This window comes from Kogia breviceps, chromosome 9 (genome assembly GCF_026419965.1).
Source record: "Kogia breviceps isolate mKogBre1 chromosome 9, mKogBre1 haplotype 1, whole genome shotgun sequence".
Classification (NCBI taxonomy): domain Eukaryota; kingdom Metazoa; phylum Chordata; class Mammalia; order Artiodactyla; family Physeteridae; genus Kogia; species Kogia breviceps.
Genome location: NC_081318.1, coordinates 95,905,867 through 95,930,283, shown reverse-complemented (window position 1 = coordinate 95,930,283; position 24,417 = coordinate 95,905,867). Strand labels below are relative to the sequence as shown.

The following is a 24,417-nucleotide window of genomic DNA, read 5'->3' as shown; positions in this document are numbered from 1 at the left end:
CCAACAAAGTTGTTGTAATTACACTGGAAAACTACCCGTGGCCTTGTTTGTGGGGTTTTATGGGGCTTTTTTATGTGTAGCATTGTACGCATACATGAAATTTACTATTTTAATTTCTAAGTGAACAGTTTAGTGGCATTAACTACAGTCACGTGGTGGTGCAACCATCACCACCAGCCCATCTCCAGAAATTTTTCATCATCCAGTACTGGAACTCTGTACCCTTAAGTACTAACTCCCTGTTCCCAGCACCTGGTGACCACTGTTCTACGTTTTGTCCCTGTGAATTTGACTACCCTAGGTACCTCGTACAAGTGGTGTCATACAGTAATTGTCCTTTTGACGGGCTTAGTTCACTTAGCATCATGCCCCCAAGGTTCATCCATGTTGTAGCAGGTGTCAGAATTTCCTTTCTTTTCTTTTTTTTTTTTTTTAAAGGAATATTTATTTATTTTTGGTTGTGTTGGGTCTTTGTCGTTGTGCGCGGGCCTTCTCTAGTTGCAGCGAGCGGGGGCTACTTTTCATTGTGTTGCACGGGCTTCTCATTGCAGTGGCTTCTCTTGTTGTGGAGCACGGGCTTCAGTAGTTGTGGCTTGTGGGCTCAGTAGTTGTGACTCGCGGGCTCTAGAGCTCAGGCTCAGTAATTGTGGCTCATGGGCTTAGTTGCTCTGTGGCATGCGGGATCTTCCCGGACCAGGGTTGGAACCCTTGTCCCCTGCATCGGCAGGTGGATTCTTAACGACTGCACCACCAGGGAAGTCTAGAATTTCCTTTCTTTTTAAGACTTAATATTCCATTGTGTGGACATATGGTATGGTAACAATTTCATAAAGCCATAATTTAGTATCTATGTTTGTAGAGCTGTCTTGTTTATCCATTCATCTGTTGATAGACATTTGGGTTGTTTCTACCTTTGTGGCTTTGTTTTTACATGACTGTGCTTTGGGGATCTTGTTTGAACTCAGGTATTTGACACCTAGAAAGATTTCAAAACAACAAAGAATCCAGGGTGAAAATGAGGCAGAAAGGAGATGCATAAGTAAAAGCTGCTTCGTGTTACTTGAAGGGGCAGCTTTCAAAGCAGAACACAGGGCTTCCCTGGTGGCGCAGTGGTTGAGAGTCCGCCTGCCAATGCAGGGGATATGGGTTCGTGCCCCGGTTCGGGAAGATCCCACGTGCCGCGGAGCGGCTGGGCCCGTGAGCCATGGCCGCTGAGCCTGCGCGCCCGGAGCCTGTTCTCCGCAACGGGAGAGGCCACAGCAGTAAGAGGCCCGCGTACTGCAAAAAAGGAAAAAAAAAAAAAAGAACACAGAAAACCTTTTTATTTATTATTATTATTTTAAGATACTGATTCTTTTTTCTCCAAATCTTCTTTTTCACCCAATCTTTCTCCCTGGTCAGTCACCTCATGAAAGTGGAGAGCAGTAAAAACAACTAACAACTAGCTTTGACCATTCTTCTAACTCTTCTCCTGATGTGTATGTTTCGTTTTGCTCTTTACTGCTCAGGAAGCATTAGTGCCACCTCTTACTGTGACTGACGCTGCTTTTCTATAAGCTTAGCCATAATTGAGATGAGATCTGTTGGATTTTTATACACATAGAATTCATTCATTCCTTCATTGAGAAACATATTTCTTCAACACCTACTGTTGAGTCAGCCATGCCAGCCTGTGGGTCTAGAGGCTTGTCAAAAATTAAATGGAAACAATCATCCTCAGAAGACACAATTAAACTACATGTGGTTTGATATATTAAGAAACAGGCTTGGCTGTGGGGAAAGGAACTTGTGGCCCCATGGCTGAGACAAAACCTTTTTTCCTGCCGGCATGGTAACAGTTCCATAAAGCCATAGTTTAGTAGCTGTGTGTGTAGGGCTGTCTTTTGTCGTCACTGATATTTTGTGGATTGATTTGAACTTATTTATCTGGTTGATCTTCCCATCAGGTCCACTTTCAAAGAGAAGCAACTGCAGGGCAAGTACAAATTACTTACATGCAAATGAATGAATAGTTGTAACTGAATTCTAGAAGATTAGTTTTAAGTTCAATTAACTCCCTGTCACTTCGGTTTCTATTTTTGTATTTTCTATTCCTCTTACACTGTTGGCGTTGTCCCCGATGCCCCAATTCAAGCAGGACAGAGCCTCAGCTCCGACCTGTAGAGAGCTGGTCACCCTCTCAGCCTGAATTTCCCCCTTGTGCAGATTTGCCATTGATCCGCCTTCCTTAACGTATCTGGAAGGCTCCCTGGTCTGCCTTCCGAGCCCCGTGAAACTGGGTGGGTCTTGTTCCCTCAGAATAAACTTTTCTCTCTTGCCCTTAGACCGTCATCTGCAAATAGCATAAGCAGCAGCACATCTTCAAATCACAGTGGCTACACTCCGGAACCCCCTCTACCCCCAGTTGGAGGTGACCTCGCCAGCCGACTGTCAAGTGATGAAGGAGAGATGGACGGAGCCGACGAATCCGAGAAGTTCTTAGACTGTCATTTCTCCACCCACCACCCCAGACCTCTTGCGGTAGGCCTCCTTCTGTTTGCATCCAGGCCTTGTTTCCCCCTGTGCTTTGCAGTATTTAGGTGACTGGGTCCTACAGGGGCATCCTTTCTAAGGAGAGGCCTCCAAGACAGTGTTTTCTGAACGGGCTTTTCCCCTGAGGTTGAAGGGTTACCTTAGAAATACCCTTGAAAATCACAGAAGGAAAGGTAAGGGCTCACAGATGATTTTAATGCTTTAAACAGCTGAATATTTGTGGTCCACCTTGAAGCGATAATGCTTGAGAAACGGTGTTTATAGAAGAGCACGGGCAGCTGACCTTCCTGCCTTGTCCATCCACGGGGAGCCTCTGATTTCAAGAGTTAGTCTAGCTCACTTGCCTTGGAAACTGTTTCTGAGCAGTGTGCCAGGTGCCAGTCCTGGCTGGTTTGCTCCCCTGTTGGTTCTGAGTTTTACTGTTAATAGTAGGTGTGACGATATGGCACCAGAACGGAGTGTGTGTGTGTGTGTGTGTGTGTGTGTGTGTGTGTGTGTGTGTGTGTGTGTGTGTAGGAAAGAAGGAAGCATTTCATGTCTGCGTGATTGTTGATTTAACGAAAAGGTCAGTTTCTTCCCAGTTTCTTGAAAGAATCCACTTTAACAATTTAGAAGGTCATTGAAATCGAGGTGGGTGGTATAAGGAGGCATGAGCTGGAGGCTTGTTTGTGTTTGCCCTACGAGCACTTAAGAAGGGACTGCCTGGTGCTTCCATCACAGAGCCGAATTCAGGGAGGCTGGGAACGTCGGACCCCGTAGCCGGTTTGCTCTGTCCCCAGCTTGAGCCCTGCAAGATTAGCTTTGAGTGTCCCAAGACGGCATGAACTGTGTAGGTGAAATCAACCGTGCACCACGATAGAGTGAGTCCCCCCTCCCTTCTATCGGCATGATGAATGAAGGCCAAATTCACTTCCTGTTTCTGGAGAGGATGGTGACCTATACTTCACCAACAGCCTGAGACTTTGCCTCTTGGCTAGTACAAAAATAGGGACAGTCAGGAATGCTTCTGACGGCCAGTAATAGAAAACAACTCATACAGTGTGTGCACTCCAGTCATTTACTTGTCTCATATAAGCAGGAGTCTAGAGGTGAGTGCTCCCAGGCTTGGTTCAGCATCTTCTCAATGTCCTGCTGCTGAGGGAGAATCTCTGCAACCCTCTTTGCCTTTCACGCACAGTCTGGATGTGTCACCTCGAGCTCCAGTATCACATCCTCACCCAGTAGCACTCTACAGAGGCGGGGAAAGGGACAAAACAGAAAGGGAGGCTGCTTCTTAGATGGTATCTTATGTCATTTCTTAGGGAAGAAAAATCTTCCTGTGAGCACCCCCAGCAGACCTTCCCTTCCATCAGCCAGAAGTAGGTCATGTGCTCAGCCCTATACCAATCAGTGGCAGAGAAGGATAGGATTCTGGTAACACAGAATGAAACCTGCCATTTTTTCATCCCAAGGTTCTGGGAAGAGACCTACCTTCCCTGCTCACTGCTCCGTGTCAGAGATCAGGACAACGGTGTGGTTCTGTTAGCAAGGAAAAGGCAGGGAGAGCTGGGGGTGGGGTAGCAGTTGATGAACTTGGCAACCAGTAGGGTCTGCCAGAGTGGCCAGTGCAGCGACAATCTACAGCCCTACCAGGGGCATCATAGGCGACCAAGGACAGGAGCCTCTGGGGCACTGAGCCTTGCATCTGTGTTGAATTAGAGACATAGGTAGCACAGACAGTAAGAGGCCTCCAGCTTCCAAGTCTGAAAGTGAGACAGGGCTCTCTACCAGAAGGCCAGACTCTGGAGCACATCAAGATCTTTGTCCAAATGACAAGCTGCCAGGCTACAGTGGATTAGTAGCTCAACTCAGAGCCTGGCAGATTTGTGTGCCCTTCATGTTTTGCTGATTTAAATGGAAAGGCCATGGATTTGCTTCTTTGCTTTGTCCTTTCTCTCATGGCCAACTGATACATTAAATCAATTTTTGTAATGAACACTTGTTCAGGGTGTCTTTAGCAAGGAGATGAAAGAAGAAAAGATGTTTGGACCTGGACCCGCTCCCACATGCTGCTGGGGACCGGCTTCCACGCGGGAGAACTCCCTTTGTATGTTTTAGTACTTGGCCAGTAAGCCCTTAATGTGCAGAAAAGAATTTTTCACCAGGAGTACCAGATTTGATGGGAGGCAAGATTTTAGGGTAACCCCACCCCAAACATAAGCAGAAACAAAACAAAGGGAAGGTCTTGCGTTTCCTCCTAAGAACTGTTCCAAAGGCTGGTTCCAGGAAGGATTTGTGGAAAGAGTGCCAACCCAGCACTGTGTCTGGGATGGAGGCCAGGGAGCTGCCGGGAGAGGCCTGGGGGAGGGGGAAGAGCTGCAGTTGAGTTATAGAGTCATATTTGCAGACTCGCCTGAGCTCTGACCAGGCAAATATCACCTTCTCAGAGGCCACTTCTTACATTTCTGTCTGCTGGCCTTCGGTTGTCCCAACATCATCATTAAGTGACGTTTATCAAACATCTAACTGCTCATATTTCAGCCCCGTGTTTTAAGTGTGATAGTTCGCCCTGGACACTTTGTAGGACCTTATCTCTGTAATCCATCCTTTAGCCTAAACCTCTACTCTCCTCATATTGAGGGTGAAGAAGAAGAGAATGGGGTCCCTGACCTTTATACGTTTATAATCATCAAGACAGGCACAGAAGCTTCCAATATAATGTAAAACAGCCACGGAGCGATTCCCAGGTGCAATGTCATGAAGTATGTGTAGGTGTCTGTGGGAGTGCAGAGCCGCAAGGTGAGTCAGATAAAGGTCACTGGAAAGGAGAGTCTTGATTAGGGCCCTGAGGGAGGGGAGAATTGCACTTGGCGGAGAGGAGAGGGAAGGAGACAGAGGCAGGCCGAGGGGGCAGCAGGAGGCTGAGCGCAGAGGCAGTGACGTGTCCCAGGGCAGCCTGGCGGCGCTGATGGGAGAGGAGATGAGGTCAGCGCCGGGAGAGGAGGGCATTCAGCACAGCTGGAAGGAAGCTGGCTCCGTTGACGCCACGTAGGGACGGTATGACCCCCTGGCAGGAGAACCTCAGAACCAGCCGTTTCCATTACCGTGATGGGAAGCAGGGAGCCGCCGTCTTCCCTGCGAAGATGACGGCTGTGACAAGCCCGTGGTGCTGACACAGTACTCGGCTACTGGTTGCTGTTGGTTTGGGGTTGGTTTGGTTTGGTTTGGTTTTTCAAGCTAACATGCTGGCTCAATCCCAGGTATAGAGAAGGTAGCCCTCAATGCTACAGAAGACTGAATGTCACTATTGTTGAGTCATCCTGTGAGGTTCTGCAGAAAATCTAGGAGCTCAAACTGAAGCACCACAGAAATATTTTTGGCTTCGGTACTATTTGCCTGTTTATTTTGAGGAGAACTGTACCCCTGTGTGTTTTTATGCAAATGTTATTTTTCTCTGTAGAGCTTATATTAGCTTATTAACCTGTAATCAAAATTAAAATGGTTTTTGTTTTCTCCCTCACAGTTTTGCTCATTCGGGAGTCGCCTCATGGGACGGGGGTACTATGTGTTTGATAGAAGATGGGACCGTTTTCGATTCGCACTAAACTCCATGGTAGAAAAACACTTGAATTCACAGATGTGGAAGTAAGTGAGCGGTTTTTGTGCAATATGAGATCTGAGCTGCTCCACAACTATCTGAACCCCAGCTTTCTAAATGAATGTCAGTAGTTGGTTTTTCATTGAACAAAATGATTCTGAAATCAGGCTTCATGATTAATTCTTAAATGTCAGCCCCTCTTCTTGGTTGCCTGTATTTTTCAGAAACAATGTGTGGTATGCTTTGTCTTCTCTGGAGACTCCTGTTGTGTTGGTAATCCTCTAAACTAAATGAGAAGGGATTAGATAAGACCTCATTTATTTAACAGTGTTCAAGGGCCTTTTTGCTATGACTAAGACCATCTAAGGATATTAAGAATATGCTTCAGTTTGTAATGTTAACGCTACAATGTCAATACTAAAAATTTCCTAACGGTTATGGACCAACTTGTAATTGTTTAATGTCCTGTGAAAAAGTATGTACCGCAGCCCACAGGGCAGATCAGGGGCCATGTTGCCAAGTTGGTTAAGCTTGTCTTTGGCCCTTCCCACCTCCCTATAGGACTCTCTCCTCACCTCTATGCATACGTCTCTCTACCCTAAACCCAGCTTACGTCCCATTTCTCTGTGGTCCTTTTATTCTCCAACACCTCTCGATGTATTTACATTTTAATAGATTCATGAAAATGGGAAAAGCCTTCTTGACTTAGGGAAATGCTATTGTACAGGATGATGGGCTAGACCCTCTCAAACCATAGCATGTAAGGAGCTGCCATTCCGGCCACTTGGTAATGCGAGGCCAACCCCCTGGCTACCTCCAGCCCCCAGTGCTGCAAAGGTGAGCTTTTAAGATCTCATAATCCACAGAGTCATGGATGGTCCAGGAGAGCCAACACTAAACCCCTCACCCTGCCCAGTGAACCCCAGGAAAGGCCAGGAAGGCATTGCCGAGAAATAGGGTAGGATGGGAACAGAATTCAAAACCTCCCCTCTCCCAGGCAATGATGGCATCTCAGCGCATATTCACCACGATGCCCAAAGAGCTTCCAGAACTTCTAGAAGTAAGCCCCACTGTGCCTGCAGTAAGCTCTCATAGCGGACTTAGCACGACACATTGACACTTCCTGCGAAGTAGGAAAGGGCCACAAGAGAAGCTTATCATTTCTTCTCCCTTAAGTGACTGCCCAGTGTGTCTCAAAGGCACCCCGATATCTACCTGTGTCCTTTCTAAACAGCACCCGATGGGCTGCGTGCGGGGTTACTGTGTTCTCGGTATTTGGTGACTTGTCCCTCTGCGCGGGTCCCCCCAGCATGGCAGCCAGCTCCGGTGACTCTGCAGCTCTGTGCTCTCCTGTGTTGTGGAAGTGTAAATCCCGGGCACGTGGAAGGAATGTGTTGATCTGTATTTCGCTGCCTGGTGTCCTGTCAGCTCAAGTCCATATTCCTTTCCTCCTCAGGCACAGAAACCCGAGCCACAGGGCATCAGGTCCCTCCCCCCTTTTCAGGACTTGCCTAACCAATCTGCTGTCACTGAGCAACATTGGGGCTGCCTGGGTGTCAACTCTGGAGAGCGTAGCACCCCGCTGCCCTCTCAACCTCACTGCCCAAACCCCAGGCCCCGACGGGCCCGAACCTGGAGGGATGGCAGCCGATGGGGGCGTGGAAGACATTAGGAAGAAAAGGAACGGCCAAGACTCTTTTTTCTTTAACAAGCATTTAACTCTGCATCAGGAGACGCCAACACAGTATTCTCTTTCAGCCAGGTCAGCATCTGGATCTCCATGCCAGCTGGCAGGGGAGGATGGGCACTGTAATTTATTCGCATCTGTGGGCTTTTGTACGGGACTTCCCTAGGCCAGGGTGCAAAGCTCCAGCTGGGACACAGCCCGCCAAGCTGAAATCCACTGCCATTTGGCACCTGGAAAAGCACATTAACTGTCTAGCGTGGGGGGAAGGGGTCCCCGGGGACAGTGAGCTGCCACATGCCCCTCTCCCTGCTTCTCCCCTACCCCTTCTCCCCTCCTGACTCTGCTGTCCATTAAAGATGAGTGGAGAGAGGAAGGAAAGAGGTAGAGAGTGTGCAGAAAAAGAGCGCCCACCCCAGGGCTGAGTGTCAGCCAGGGCATGCTGAGGACTTCAGCTCTGCTGATCAGCGCAGGCTGAAACCCGAATGTGCGTACTCTCTCTAACGGGAAAATAACAAATCAGGACGAGCAGAGTAGATCCCATTTCAGGTCATTGATTGGGATCCTCTCTAAATGAGCCATCTGGTATTTGTAAATAACTTTTTATTCCAAGTCACTGCCAGACCTCCGCCCATACGGACTCCTATCCATACTTTAGCTGGTACAAAGCGAGTGCAGGAGAGACTTGAGTGGGATATGCCTAGAGAATCCCAGGAATCAGTAGCTAGCGGAGACGGTGCGGTGTGCTGACACCACACGCTCTGAGAAACGGGCCCTGGTGCTCTGAGGAAGGGGTTGTGCGGTGCCAGACAGTTCTACGGGCGTGTTTAGACCTTTCCGATCTGATTAATGGGAGTCCTTGCCTGGCATGCATAGTTATGTCGCTGCTGAGAAGTCACCTGCTCACCCATCCACCACCCACCCATCCATCCATTCATTCAGTCATTCATTCATTGCAACAAGTACTACTCATGGAGCCCCAGTTTACCGTGGACAGGATCTTTTACCCTCTTGAGGCTCGAGAGAAAATAGATTTCCAAACACCGTCACAGCCACAGTGGGTTTGGCAATATTTTTCTCCTATATTTGATCTCCTCAGTCTGATGTTTTCAAGGACACTGCGCTTGTATATTCAAGGCTTCCTCTGGATTCCACCCTAGAGGTGGAAGCCACGGGCTTCACCAAATTGCAGGCAGAAAACTGCGTCCTCAAAGAGAGCAGGGCTAGGAGAGGCATCTCCTCCTCAGCGGGGCCTCTTTCCAGCGCTCCCTGCCTTGTCCCGATGCTGCGGCTGGGAGGGTGGCCTCCGAGGAGAGAAGGGAGGCCCCATTTCACACCTGCCCACCTTCAAGAGCTGTTTTCCGAGAAGCAGAGCTCGTTCCTAATTTCTGGGGAGCCCAGCTACACGGAACCTGATTTCCAGCAGAAACAGGGAGTGGGGAGCAAGGTGAGAAACAGGAAAGAACCAGTTTGAAAACATTCACCTGGCTCCTGAGGTCAGTGTCCTTTCCTGAAAAGTCAGGGACATGGTGACCTGGAGGCCCCTGTGCTTCTCTCAGGCCCCAGAGTAGCAGCAACATGGCCCCCAGCCATGGTTTGGAAGTAGAAGCTGTTTCCAGCACACGTCAAAAGACGGAGTTTGCGGGGAGGCCCCCAGAGTAAGCCACCACCTGGGGCTGGCCTGGGCTCCACGGAGTGTGAGGCAGGGAGCTTGCTCCCAGGTGCCCCCAGCTTTCAGGAAGACCTCCGCCCCATGCAGACGCTCTCCTGCGCTCATCATCCGAGCAAGCTAGAAATTCCTGATCCCCTTCCCAGAATCCATGAGGGTCCCTGTACCCTTCCCCCTTCCTAACAGAGGGACAGGAAGACCTGCTGAAGGGCGGCCATACCCCAAAGATAGCTCCTGAGTGATCGCTGAGGCAGGGTGAGGTAAAGGGGGAAACAAACAGCGCCAACAGCCGGGAGCTAACGTGGAAGTGCCTCTCTACAGGGTAACCCAGAGGCTGCAGGCAGCGAGGGCAGGGGTACTCTGGCCTGTGAGGAGAGAGGTGACTCCCAGATCTCCTCCCGTCCAGAGCAGCGTGGGGAGGCAGGGCACAGGAGGGGTGGGAGGCCCTGAGGGGCAAGGGCTGCAGGGGCGCAGGGGACGCTCTGGCCCACGTGTGCAGGTGGCCAAGCCCCGTCCGCACGCCTCTTACTTCAAGCCAGGACCTGAGTGTGAAATGGCCCCTTCTCATTAAAAAATCACCTTCATCACTGCCAGGGGAGAAAAAAACAGAGGGGGATACTGCTGGGGAAGTTTCTATTCTAAATAACGTTCGCCTTTTACTCATGAACCCAAATCAGCCATTATCCAGTAGCCAAGCATGGAGAAAAGGATCTGAAAACCTGAAAGTGATTAAAACTAGGTTGCTGGATGTTGCAATGGGGGGAACCATAGGGAAGGGCCATAATTCAGATTTTGCCATCCTTCAAGGCTTCATTTTCCATTGTCTGGTTCCACCAGGGTTTTCTCTGTAGCCCTGAGGTTCACGCATAGTCGAGCTTCTGGAGCAATGCCAAACCTATTTCTCACTGTTTCTCTTTCACTCTTCTCTCATGTTTAGGAAGATCCCTCCTGCGGCAGATAGCCCCATGCCCTCGCCAGCAGCCCACATCACCACCCCTGTTCCAGCATCCGTTTTACAGCCTTTCAGCAACCCCAGTGCTGTGTATCTTCCTTCAGCTCCCATCAGCTCGAGACTCACCTCTTCTTACATAATGACATCAGCCATGCTCTCAAATGCAGCTTTTGTGACATCGCCGGACCCGAGCGCCCTCATGTCACACACCACAGCTTTCCCTCATGTGGCCGCAACCCTCAGCATCATGGACTCAACCTTCAAGGCCCCATCCGCCGTGTCCCCGATACCGGCTGTCATCCCTTCCCCATCCCACAAGCCATCCAAAACCAAAACCAGCAAATCCTCAAAAGTCAAAGACCTGTCCACCCGTAGCGACGAGTCTCCAAGTAACAAAAAGAGGAAGCCGCAGTCTTCGACTTCCGCCTCTTCCTCCTCCTCCTCCTCCTCCTTATCCCTGCAGACATCCCTCTCGTCCCCATTATCAGGGCCCCACAAAAAGAACTGTGTTTTGAATGCCAGTTCAGCTTTGAACTCCTATCAGGCAGCCCCTCCCTATAACAGTCTGTCTGTGCACAACTCAAACAACGGGGTGAGCCCACTTAGTGCCAAACTGGAGCCCTCAGGACGGACCTCGCTGCCCGGCGGCCCTACGGACCTAGTGAGACACGTGGGCTCGGGGGGCGGCAGCAGTGACTCCTGTCCCCTCTCTGTGCCCTCCCTTGCAGGGGACCTCTCTCTGGCCTCACACAATGCCGTGTCTTCTCTGCCCCTCTCTTTTGACAAATCAGAAGGAAAAAAGCGTAAGAACTCAAGTTCTAGTAGCAAAGCCTGTAAAATCACTAAAATGCCTGGAATGAATAGTGTTCACAGGAAGAACCCACCCAGCCTTCTTGCACCGGTGCCCGATCCTGTTAACAGCACCTCCTCTCGGCAGGTAAGGGACCCGTCCTTCCAGGAGCCTTCTGGCACCGCCCGGGGATGCTGGGAGGGGGAGCAGGGCAGCGCCCCCCGCTTAGCTGTGTGGCCCAGGCAGGTAATGCAAGCAGGAGTCCCACCCCCGCTCGCCCCGTGGGCAGTGCCACCCTCTGCTCTGAGAGCAATTGATCGAACAGGTACTTTCTACAGTGCCCACGCAGTAGGTGCTGTTCTGAGTCCCATAGGAGCATCACCTCATTTAATCCTCACAACAACCCAGCGAGGTCGATGCAATTGTAATCACCACTTTACAGATGAGCAAACTGAGGCACAGAGAGGTTCTGAGTTCCGTCACCTCACTCTATTGTATATCTGGAGTTCCGAGGACGATATCATTGAAGAGGTCTATTGCCAAGCAGTTTTATCTGATCTATTGGCATCCCCTTAGGAAGAAGCTGAGGCCCAGCCAGGTTCAATGATGACCTGGGTCCCACCTGGGGGGGGGGGGGGGAGCGCATGCTTCCGCTGACTGTTCTTCTCACTTTACCAGGCTCCCTACTCCTAAGATAACCCTTTCCTTCCTAAAGTATCAGTGCAGCTCACACCAACTGGCATAGAAGGGTTCAAGGCCACTGTACACAGAGGAGGGTGTACCGCGAGGGGAGCTGGGGGAATGGGACATGATCCAAGATGAACACGTGTTTCTTTCCCTTGAGCCCTATCCTCATCCTCACGTCTGGTCTTCCTCTCGAGCTGGGAAGGCTGCTTAGGAAACCCTCCCACCCGACTGTCTGTGTGTAGAGGAGGGAGCAAAGGCGGGTAGGGGGCAGCCTGGGGTCTCTTCGAGCTGAGTCTAGCGGGAGGGACCTCCCAGGACAGCATGCACGGATAGTAGCAGCAGCCCCAGGCCGACAGCCACAGAATTCAGTGGGCCAGCCCTGTCTGGGGATAGGGACTTTGGAGACATGAGAGGCAGTTGTTTGAAAGGTGTTTTCATGTTTTGCATCATCTTTGCGTGAGACTTGTCAAAACTTCATGAAGAGAAACTCTTGAGGGGGATTCACAAAACACAGGTAAACACACAAGAAACAGCAAGTTTGGATCTCAAGGGCCAGACAAGCTGCAACCGAGGCCAAGGTTGTGGCATTGGGGGATGGACATAGGTCCTCTCATCAGAGCCCAGGCACTCGCATACATCTGCAGTTCCAGGGGTGCAGGGGAGGGGACCAGCACCCGAGAAGGTCCCCTCGAGACTAAACTACTGGTCGGTGCCACCTCCAGGTCTCAGGATGGAGGACAGATCCAGGGCTTCCTAAACTTGAATGTGCACATGAATCACTGGAGGGTCTCAGTAAAATGCACATTCTGAGTCAGCAGGTCTGGGGCAGAGCCTGAGAGTCTGCATTTCTAACAGGCTCCAGGCAGTGCCACGGGCACTGGTGTGCGGGCCACACCCTGAGCAGCAAGGCTATAGTGTCATCCATTTTCGATGAAGTTCTAGCAGCTAACACTTACTTATGGGGTGGGCTCTGTTCCAAGCACTTGATATATTCATTTAATCTTCACTTGTTGTTACCCCCATTTTACAGATGAGTAAACCGAGGCACAGGAAGGTTAAGCAATATGCCCAAAGTCACACAGCGAGTAAATAATAGGTCTGGGATTTACACCCAAGTAATTGGGGTAATCTGGGGTCTGGGCTTTTCACCTCCGTGCCTCTGTATTGAGTAGATGTGCCACTGTTGATTCTTTGGTGTGCCAAGACCATATGAAATGTTTAGTAAGCATGATGAATTAGTCAAAAACAGTGATGAAAGGAGCAGACAAGCCTCCTTCAGAGAGTGCTCATCAGGAGGGAAATCAAAAAGAGCTGATGAATTTAATGGCTGCCTTGGGTCTAGTCAATACTGGTTCTCTAATGCAGCTGAGACCTGGGTGCTTGTCACCAGGCTGTTAAGAAAAGGCTTTGTCCAGGATCACCAGGTGTTGGGGGAACGCCTTTGGAATCGGTGCTGATTCTGTTAAGAGATTGGGAGAGGCGTGGCATGAGATTGAAAAATTCAAGGTAAACGTGCTTTGGGGACTAACTGGGGAATCTATTGAATTGTATCGGGTGGAGTAAGGCCAGAATTTGCCACAGAGATATTAAACCGTACAAAAAAACAGGACTGCGAACGTAAGGCAGACGTCTTTACGCAAAGGCGAGTTGAAGTAGAGGATGGGCTCTTCATAGCAGCTGCCTGCGTAACGTACTCCGCTGAGGTTCGCGAGCCCAAGTTCGATCACGAGAAAGAGGAGGAGTCCGACGGCCACGCCCCCCGCCCCCAGGGCAGCGTCTTAGGACCGGCCCGCTCAGGCTCCCACTGCAAGGGGAAGACCCATGCCTCTTGCCATTTTTCTTAAGAACAGAAAGGAGTGTGCCGGCAAAACTGACTCAGAAAAAGACGCAGGCATTTATTCCCAGCTGGTCCAGGGGAGTCTGGGCTCGAGACGAGATGGGGCTGGGACTGCAGTCACAGGTGGAAAAGCTGGGCCTCCTCCCGGAAACTTGCAGTCTGCGCATCTGGGAAGCGGATTAAGATTTCCCCTCCCTTCCACGTTCCCTCTGGGATGAGGGGGGCGTCATCAAGGTCCCCCTGAAACATACTCATTTTCTCTGCCGTTTAAGATGGAAACATGAGTTCCACACAACGGGAGGAGAGCCAGCGAGGTACCGTGCAGCCTCCCCCTTTCCCCTGGCGACTCTTGGTATCGCGGTGGGTCTCTCCCGAGCTGGCTCCCTTGTCTGAGTAGGGCTTCACTGGTGTCTTTCAGGTTGGGAAAAATAGCAGCCTAGCTTTGTCACAATCCAGTCCTTCAAGCATATCCAGCCCAGGACACAGCCGACAGGTAAGTTACTGGGGGACAGAAGTCCATAGGCTCATCAGCAGGGTGGAAAGAATGTGGGCTTTGGGGTCAGACCCTGGTTCAAATCTCACGTCCAGTTAAGAAAATGGCTACCTGGCTTCTAACGCTAGGCCTTCTCCTAATTAGTTGTGTGCCCTTGGGCAAGTTACTTAATTTCTCTGTGCTTTAGTTTCCTCGCCTATAAGATGGGGATCATTATGGCCCCTATCTCATAAGGCTTTTGTGAGGATTAAATTAATTTATAGACATAAAGCCCCTGCAAAATGCCTGAGACCTAACACAGCTATTAGCTTTTACTGTCAGCAGCTGTATGATATCAGGTAGATTACTTCTCTGAGTCTCACGTTTTTCATCTCTTAAATGGCAGAATCGATGCCTACCTCCTACGGTTATTATGAAAATTAAATAAGATGCTGTTGACTAAAGGGCTTTGCTCGTGGCGGACATTGGTCAGCACTTTCTTGAGGCCTCTGGTGAGCTGTAGCTGCCATTCAGGATGTGGTTTCCATGGTGGGACTATTCAGGGTAGATTTAGGAGTTTTTATAAACTGGAGGTGTGAAAACAGTCAGTATAGAAGTGATTTTCTCCAGTGGATTGTGTGCACGTCTGGAGGAGGCCAGGGAGGGTAGGTGAGTAGGGTCTTGTGTGTTCTACATGATGGGAAAAAATACATATATGGCTGGTATGTTGTCTTAGAAGTGCCACAGGTTTCGTAGATACCAAACTACAGTGTGCTTTTCTGTACTTTGGCCTTTGGAGTTTCCCCACAACTCTTGGGTAGAGTTTGGGTGAAAGTCATAGGGAACGGTTTTGTATCCTCAGACCTCCACCATTTGGAGTCACTGTGGCCCATCTGTGCCAGAGCACCTGCAGCCCCTCCTCTGTGTAGGGCCGGGGAGGGAGGGCCATCTTCCTGTTTACGGCGGGCCTCCTGCATGGCTTGCTGGGTGCACCTGGAGCCTCCACTTTGACCCTTAGCAGGCACGTGTGTGCGGTCGCCGACAACTCCAGGCATACCTGCTGGGAACCCACAATGCTAGCCTGTCAGCCTAAATGAACGTAATAATAATACGAACCCCGGCCATTTGCTGAGCCCTTCCTCTGTAGGCGCCGTGCTGTGCTCCTCACGTACATTACACACCTTTCAACCTTTTAACAACCTGGTCAGGTTGGGGAACAGATTGGTTATCCTCATTTTATAGATAAAAATGAAGGAACTTGAACCAAAACCTGTATATACAAAGCCTCTGTGCTTAACCCAGCACTATACTTTTTCCTTAGGTAATTCTGCATGCTGTCTGTGAGTTAGTTAGGGAAAGATAGGCTAAAAAACAAAAACAGAAAAACAAAGACAGATCAATTATTCCGGTCCTCCCTCCTGGAGAGGAGCTCCATGAAGCCACAGGATTTGCCCCCTTGCTTTCCTTCACAGCTAGGATCTTTGGGCCCACCTTCCATTTACAGAGTTCTTTACTTCCATCACCTCATTTGCTCATGACAGCTGGCTTTTGCCAAACGCAGGAGGTGGCATCGTATCCTCTTTGTTATAGATGAGGAAACTGAGACGCCCTTCTTGAATTCTTGTGGGTAATCTCAAATGTATGTTTTGGAAACAAGCTTTTTCTTTTCTTTTCTTTCCTAGAAGACCACAAACAGAACGGGCAGGATAAGGACTCTTCCATAACAAGACTATGAAGCCACTTCCAAACCAATGCCTGGCCACGGGACCTCACCCCAGGAGGCCAAGGCCAAGGGGAGGGAGGGGTGTGGGCAGTGGGGAAGAGTCTGTTTCCTGTGCCCTGCCTGTGGCTCTGGCCTTTCTTCTTCTTTTTTTTAATTGACCAATTTTTAGTTTTGAGGAAAAAGAAAAAGGCAAAAAGAACGTGAATTTGAGATTTACAGAAAACAATAGCAGTGTTTTGTTTCCGTTCTTTAACTTGCCACGTGTATACCTTCTTCCAAGTTTGGGGTCCCTCCTCTAGCTTCTGATGCTGCTACTGCATCATTTTGCTCCGGCCACAAGAGCAGACATCGTAGAATGTCCGCTCCTGGTTGGCATCGTCTGGAACTCTTGAACTTGAGCATGCGCAGTGCTCCTTTCCTTGCCCTCTCCCATCCTTCCCTTCTGTCCCCTCCTACCTGCTACTCTCTGGGTCCCCACTGACCACCAGAGGTGCGGGCTCTCAAAAGCTCCCTCTCGATGGCGTGCCGCCTCGGGGGGGCGGTTATGGGGGCGCAGCCCGTGTTTGGCGAGCAGAGAGCTGGAGGGTGGGCGAGTGCCCGCATCAGGTTTCTAGGACGCACCAGCACAGAGGAGCGAGATGCAAAGTTGAGAACGGCAGCCGTTTAATGATGGGGCTTACTCAGTACCACTGTCCAGCTGTGCAGCTCGGAGAGGATGTCCTGGGTTAGGGACAGAGGCAGGAATGGACCCGGGAGGTGGCAGGAGGAAGGGCCTGGGGGTAGGAGAAGATATCCTCAAAAGATGGTAGGAACTGGGTGACTGTCGATCATCTGAGCGTGTTAGGAATCCGTGCTGCAAAATCCCTTCCAGGGCACCGTGTACAACGGCGCAAAGCTGGGCGAGTCACAGGGGGAGGAATCCCAGGGAAAAGGGCACAAGACCTCAGGAAGCCACTCAGGAAGAGGCACAGTGCCCACCGCTGTGGAAGGTCTCAAGCTGCCCTCCGGGGCGCTGCCAGAGGAGAAAAAGCAGAGCCGGAAGGAAAGGCCTGAGGGAAAGCTGCCGTGGAGGGTTCATTGCCAAACGGCTGGTGATTGGTGAGAATAATAACTAGCATTGCCCAGCCACCTCCATGCCCTGGGCCAGAGGGCCCCGTGGACTCAGCACACCCATAGATCAGCTCACGCTAGGTTGTCAGAGGCCACCACTCCGATACAGCCAACCCAGGAAGGGGTGGTAAGGCCACTGCTTATGGAGAAGAGCCATTTGGAAGATCCGGAAGGGAGAAGCTGGAGGCCTGCAGCTATAAAACTGTTCACACTGGAGTTCTGAAAGAAACCAATACCATAAGCTCTAATTGGGAATCATAGTCAAGAAAGGAATTCACCATATAAAATAAGTGTTCTGTGCTATGAATCATGTAACTTTGTATACAGTATAATGGCAGAGATACCAGGAGGTTTTGCTTCACCCCTAAGTCAGAAGTGAATGCCAGTTCTGCAGCTGGACATAAACCCTCACCCCCACCCTGAAGTTTTCCTTTTCTTTCCTGTTCCCCCCAAACCCAAGGATCAGACTACTGTTAAATTTCACCGTATGATTGGATTTTGCAAAGACGGGAGGCAAACGGAGTGATTTGCATCAATGGAATTGCACTGACAGTGTTTCTTAATAGGATTACTAAAATTTTTAATATAAAAAGATTTTTTTAAAAATCAGGAGTTGATATTAGGTACTAGGACATTAGTTCGGATGATTTCATTTTTATTTCTACAGTGTTAAAAGTGCACTTATATGCTGGTTTATTTCCATCTTGGGAAAAAGAGACTGCAAATTGAAGGGAAGATTGTTACTTTTTCTTTTTTTTTAAAAAAAAAGGTTAAGGCAGATTTTAAGACTTATAAATGTTTAAGAAATTATAAACAAGGTTAGACCCTTTGAAAAAAAAGTTTAGAAGATATTCTTAAAGTAAATTTTTATAGTGTTAATTTTGTAATAATTTATGTTTTACTATATTACAGAGCTAACTGACCAGAATAGTTTCAGAAACAATATGAAACTTAGGAAAGTTGAAGCAACGTTTATATTTTTAAAATGTTCTTTGAATTATGTTTTTATTGTACATTTCTTCAGACTGAAAAGTATGTACATATCTTTGTTATTTTTGCACAATTTTCGTCTCGTTCGGTTTTAGAAGTCTGGGTTTTTTTTATAATTTATTTTGAGTTGTAATACTTGCAGGAGTAAAAACAAACAAAAAAAATCTCAGCAACAAAATAACCCTCTGATTTATAAACTCTTACACTCAAAGAAGGAAAACAAAAGTTGAGAGATTAAGTGGCTGCTTCTGAGAAATAATGTCTCAACAGGGACTAAAGGAGCAATTCAATGGATTTTAAACATTTTAGCTCTCTACATCTTGACTTGCAAGCTGGAAAAAAGAGGCTCCCCACCAAATGCTGCTTACTTGGTGAAAGACTGGCTCTGACCAAGGTGAGGACATTTCTGGAAAACTGAGCAAAAAGGGAAAACCCACGGTGTTTCTTCCTTCACAGTCAACTACAGGTTTACTTTATAATGATGTATTCAAAAACTCACAGCTTGAAAAATGGAATGCAAATAAAAGGTTTTCTTTTGGTTTGTTTGAATGGAGTTCAACTGGACCAGCCTATAAAGCATTATTAGGGGGATATCGTTTGGGTACTTCTGTTCTGCACACCCCACCTAGCCCTCTCTCCCAGCCCCTTGACTGCACACACTCCCATCTGCCTGAAGATCTCGTGACTTGTCGCCAGCCATAGAGGCTCGAAAGCTCTGGTTGTTAAAGCGTAACGCAATGCATAGACCTGTCAGCCATAAAAAAAAAAAAAAAAAAAAAAAAAAAAAAAGCGACCTGGATAACTTGTATGCCTTCTTTTGTATCAGTGTACCAATTGTAAATAATGCTGATCAACCTTTGTAGAGAATAGTTTATACAGCATATTCTATTATTGCTGATTCTCAGTGAACTCTTGTTTTAAAAAAGGAAAAAAAGAAATTTTCTATTTACACCTTCTATTTTGTTATGCTGCCGGCCCATGGCACTTTAACAAAACTCTGTGGGTTTTACGTAGCTGGTCAGTCATGGGGTATATTCAATAACTGTTGTTGCACAGACGAGAATTTGCACCTGCTCATTTGTCCTTTCCTACTACCGATTTTAGAACCTTTTCCAGAAGAATTTTGAAGAAAGCATGTCCAAACATTCTAAACAAATGCCACACTTGTGGAGTGGGTTTCTTTTCTACAATCCATATTTTGTAACACTAAGTATTTTCCTTCTTTGTCCTGCACCTTTATGTATTAGCACTATCAGATAGAATTCATTCCATGCCTGTGATATTGTAAGCAGAATAAATGTCTAAAGTAGGTGTAAATAGTAAATCCTATGGCTTACAGTTTTAAAAAAGAAAGAACAAACATGTATCTATTGATACTGCCATGGTTCAGCACCAGGCCTGGAGACATTCTCCAGTGAGCGATTGTATTTTTTTTTTTTTTTTTGGCTTTTTTTTTTTTTTTTTTTTTTTTTTTTTTTGGTAACATGGCTTTGTAAATAAAATAATTTATATGTTTGTAAAATGGTCTTCGGGTTTTCATAAAATTTAGATTTGGGGTATTGTTTTTTATTCTTCTGGGTGTATGTGTCCTCACCAGATGAGCGTTCCTCCTAGAACCCACATTTAAGGTGTGGAAGAGAGCGAATTCATTCAACAGATATTTATGGAGCATCCCATCTGTGGCTGCCCCTGAGCTAGGCACTCTGCTCAGTGATGAGAAACAGACATAGTCCCAGCTGCTTGCTGAAGGCATCCTGGTGGGGGAGACAGTACATAAATAAACACACGATCCAATGTGTAATTTCAGATTGTGACAAATTCAATGGTAGAAAGAATTGAGTTCTGTGAGAGAGAAAATAACAGGAGAAACTGACGTAAAATAGGTTGGGGGTTGTGATCTGGGAGTTCCCTCTGAGGAAGTAAGCTGAAGGCAGAAAGTGTTGGGGAGATAATCCCAGGCAGAGGTGGTCCGTGGTGGGAAAAGCTTGCTAAGTTCTTGGAACCTAAGGAACATGCACTCTGGACAGAGCAGGGAAAGGGCTGGACAGAAGGCATGGCAAGGTCACAGAAGGCCGCCCAGAGTTTGGATTTTTGTGCTCAATTCAGTGGGAGTCCTTCGAAGGGCTTTACGTAAGGGCATGGCGTGATCTGATCTGCTGAAAGATCTCTAGCTGCTGTGTGGAGAATCCATTGGAAGTTGTTGCAAGAGACCCAGTGAGACATAGTGTTCGTGTGGTCCCAGGATGGTGACAGTAGATCTAAAAAGGAGTGAGTGGAGTCAAGATCCATTTTACGTGTTAAATTGACAAGACTGGTTTAGGAATTGGATGTGAGAGCAGGAGAAAGAATGACTCCCAGGCTTCTGCGAGAGCAATTGTATTAGGTGGAGATGCCATTTCTTCAGATGTGGATCAGAAGTTCTGTTTTGCACATGTATGTTTGTTCACGTGTGAGATTACTGTGAAACCTCTAAGCTGTTGTGTCAAGAAGGCATGGGAGGGCTTCCCTGGTGGCGCAGTGGTTGAGAATCCTCCTGCCGATGCAGGGGACACGGGTTCGTGCCCCGGTCTGGGAAGATCCCACATGCCGCGGAGCGGCTGGGCCCTTGAGCCATGGCCGCTGAGCCTGAGCGTCCAGAGCCTGTGCTCCGCAACGGGAGAGGCCACAACAGTGAGGCCCACATACCACAAAAAAAAAAAAAGAAGGCATGGGATACCACTTGACTGGAGCTCTCAGCAGGTCTAAGTTGGAGGCATCAACTTTGGAATCTTTGTTATATGGATGATATTTAGAGCCACAGGTATGGATGTGATTACTAGAGAAGATGGAGAGGATGAGCAGACATTTGGAGGTTAGGTAGAAGCAGAAAAGCTTGCAAAGAACTCCAAGAGGAGCCGTTCACGAAGAGAAGAGAGAACCCGATAGACAGTGGTTCCCTGGAAGCAAGGACTGTAAGGTGCTTCAAGCAAGGAGAAGTCAGCTGAGTTAACTACCGTTGCAGTACGGGAGAGAGATGGTATTTAGTTTGGGGTTCTGCAGCATGAAGGTCTTTGGCGACGGTTAACAGTCTCCTAGGGCTGTCATAACAAACTGCCACAACTTGGTGGCTTAAAACAACGTAAATTCATTCTCTCAGGGTTCTGGTGCCTAGAAGTTCAAAATCAAGCAGGGCTGCACTCGCTCAAAGGCTGTGGAGGAGAATCCTTCCCTGCCTCTTCCGGTTTCTGGTGATGGCTCGCATTCCTTGGCTTCTAGACTCACCACTCCCATCTCTGCCACCTCCTTCACGTGGCCTTCTCCCCTGTTTCCCCTGGGTTTCAAGCCTCCCACGGCCTTTCTCTTATAAGGACTTAAGGCTCACCCTAAATCCTGGATTATATCCTCTCAAGGTACTTAAGGTAGTTACGTCCTTTTGCGCATAATTCATACTCGCAGGTCCTAAGGGTTACGACTTGGACACAGAGTGACCTTAGCAAAGCAGGTGTGTTGAAGTGGCAGGAGAGTGAAGGAAGTTCAGTTGTGTAGACAAGTCTTAAGAAGGTTAGAAGGCACAATGGAGTGTTTGGATTTTGTTCCCTTTTGTTTTTCAAGGGAGAAGGGTCCAGATCATGATTCATATGCTGGTGAGGCTGGGACAACAGGGGAGGGAGAGGTTGATGAAACAGGAGAAAGGGGTGATGTTTTTTTTTTTCCAAGGGAAGTTTTTGAGAAGGCAGGAGGGAGGTGAACTTGAACACATGTGGACGTATTGGCCTTTGTAGTGCGAAACAATCAACCGAGACCTATTCAAAATTTTAAGAGTTTATCTGCACAAAAATGGGATTCAAGTCAGGCAGCCCCAAACCGGAAGTGGTTAGGACCTCCACCAACAGGAGCTGGGGTGAGACTTTTTATAGAGAAAAGGTGGAAGCAAAGTAAGGTAGGTATTGATTGGCTATAGCTTAAAGCCTAGTTGGCTGTTTGTGATAGATTGTTCCCAGCATTTTGGATTTTGTAACCTTGAGACATTTACAGACTTAGATTCTGGTTTGCTTACATAGGCCTCTCGGGCACTAAAGCATCTCAGTCTAATGGCCTCTTTGTTTGACTAACTTAACAGTAGTCAGAAGGACACTTCCTCCAGGGAAATGGGGAAGAAAGAAGTCAGCTTGTAGATTCACAGCTGAGATGAGGGAATCCCCATCTGATGGTTTCCATTTTCTCAGTGACCACGGGGCAAGCTGGGTGTGCCTGAGAGCTCAGAGGAAGTTTGAGAAGAGAAAAGAAAGAATTAAGTAGTTACTCACGAAACTGGATTGCCACACGGCATTGAGAGCACATTTGAGATTTGTGATCAAAGCACAGTCCTGGCATGGTGAAGACAGTCTTGGAGAGTGGTTTGAGCACACCAAGGGTAGAGCAAGGCCACTTGGAGCCAACACTCTTGGGCAAACTTTGGCAAATTTCTTAGCGTTTTGCCTCAGGCCTAAGTGTAAATATTTTCACTATTGTACAGAAAAAAAAAAACCAGAGGAAGCAGCTTTGAAGCTTGAAGAAGCTTCAAAGCTTCACAGAGGAAGCACGTTGCACATAAACGTTTGTATAATTGGATTATCCATAGCCACAGAACATCAGTGTGGTGCTTCTAGCAGCAAGGACGTCATTTATCCCTTGGTTCTGAGCTTTGTCTGTGACTGGCCGTCCATCACTGCTCTGGCCTGGTGACTTCTAACTCCCATTTTGAAGGGAGCCTAGACATCCTATGTTTTCCCAACCTGGAACTCTGAGAAGCCTCAAAATTAGTCATAGGCTTGGAGAATCAGTGTGAAAACTGGAAGTAATATTGAAGACCCTCTTCTGCAGGTGAGGAAACTGAGAAACAGACGGGTCAAATGAGGTACCAAGAGCACACAGCTGGCTGACAGGCAAGCCTGTCCCCCCTTTCAATCTGGTGCTCTTTCCATTATATTTCCCTGCCTCCTGCAGAAATAAACTCCACCTACCGACTTTTCTTCCTAAGCCCCTGTGGATATTTCCATAAAGGTATCTTATAATTCTATGTGCCTCCTAGTTGGTTTACTCAGGTCTCTAGAATTTATTTTACAATACTTCAATATTTTTCTCCTTTTGATTTTTCCACTAGGCAATAACTTCTTGCTTTCTGATCTGGTTGGAGCTATTCCAGAGTATCAGGTTTAAGGTATCCATGTCACTGAGCAAAGTTCCCAGGAATGTATTTCAATAAGGTTATTTTCTATTCATTACATCTTATAAGCCATTCAACTAGAAAAGTAAATGAGGAAGGTGTAAAAAATCTGAACGCCTCAAACAATCAGTCCCACGCAAGTCTGAATCATTGCAAAATCACAACGGGAGCCAACAGCTCGGAGGCGCTGCATTTATTGTGACAACTGAAATCACAAATCTGATCTAAGGTCATTAACATTGGAAGGGTTCTCTTAATTTTAGAAGATTCTGGAGCTTTTCTGGATTCCTCCTTTCGCCTTTAAGTATTTCAGTAAATTTTTAATCAAAGCAGCAGGATCATCACAAAAGCGTTCGCGTCATCAGGCACCTGAGCTGGCTGCTGTGGGTGGGGGGCTGTGAAAGTAGCAGCTTGCATGGTCCGTATTAGGGTTTTCGTTTTCTCTCCCCCCACTTCACTTCTCTGTTGGATTTCCTAGCTGGCCTTATCACTAACCCCCCTCCACTACCCACCCCCAAATCTCCCCCATGTTCCTGAATAATCCTGATGCAGTGTTGGAGGGCTGGCAGGTAGAGGGTAGCAATTCTGGCACATTATTGGAATAGGGCAAAGGCAGAGCCCCATGGAAGTGAAGAGAACGGAGAGGAAAAACATGATTCCGGGGCTTTTCCTTTGGAAAGAATCAGATGCATGTTTTTGTTTCTGTTTGCAGTTTTTACAAGTCTCTTGGTCCTGTTCAGCTCAATAAACTGAGAAGGTTTGGATCTGTACTAGATGCTCAGTACTGGGCCTGACTGGCTGCTGGACACACCAGAGAGGGTATCTCCTGCAGTGCTCGCCGTCCAGCATTTGCAGGATGTCCCCTCCAGGTCCTTGCCGAGCCCAGTACTGTTCAACATTTTAATTAATGAATTGGCATTCAAAGTAACCTTGGTGAATTAAAGCCATGAATACAAACAGACAGATTTATAGAATAGACGTCACCTTTCGGGGGCACAAGGGAGGTTCCTGGTGCTAGCAGTGTTCTGTATCTTGACCTGGGGGCTTGTTAAATGAATAGAATCACTGATGAAATATTTATCTGACTGTGTACTTAAGATTCATTAATTTTACTGTGCGCTTTTAAATTTAAAAGTTTACACACAGACACAAAAGGTAAAGGGCAAACTTGGAGCCATAATTGTCTTTGCAGAAAGAAGAAAGTTAGAA

The 24,417-nt window shown here is 47.9% G+C and overlaps 1 protein-coding gene across 12 annotated transcripts in view; it reads left to right on the top strand.

Annotated features, from left to right (window-relative positions):
• Nucleotides 1-24,417, top strand: part of ATXN7L1 (ataxin 7 like 1) — a 253,101-nt gene that overhangs the window by 225,905 nt on the left and 2,779 nt on the right. For 8 of the 12 annotated variants that reach the window (XM_059074490.2, XM_059074491.2, XM_067042827.1 and 5 more), the window contains 6 exons: nt 2,325-2,520; nt 6,035-6,156; nt 7,566-7,871; nt 10,400-11,351; nt 14,147-14,221; nt 15,883-18,572. In XM_059074490.2, the coding sequence (XP_058930473.1) occupies nt 2,325-2,520; nt 6,035-6,156; nt 7,566-7,871; nt 10,400-11,351; nt 14,147-14,221; nt 15,883-15,924 (1,693 nt within the window). In that variant the 3' untranslated portion in view covers nt 15,925-18,572. Of the gene's footprint in view, nt 1-2,324; nt 2,521-6,034; nt 6,157-7,565; nt 7,872-10,399; nt 11,352-14,146; nt 14,222-15,882; nt 18,573-24,417 lie in introns of those variants that run through there. The other 4 variants (XM_067042824.1, XM_067042825.1, XM_067042828.1 and 1 more) reach the window with 4 other exon arrangements.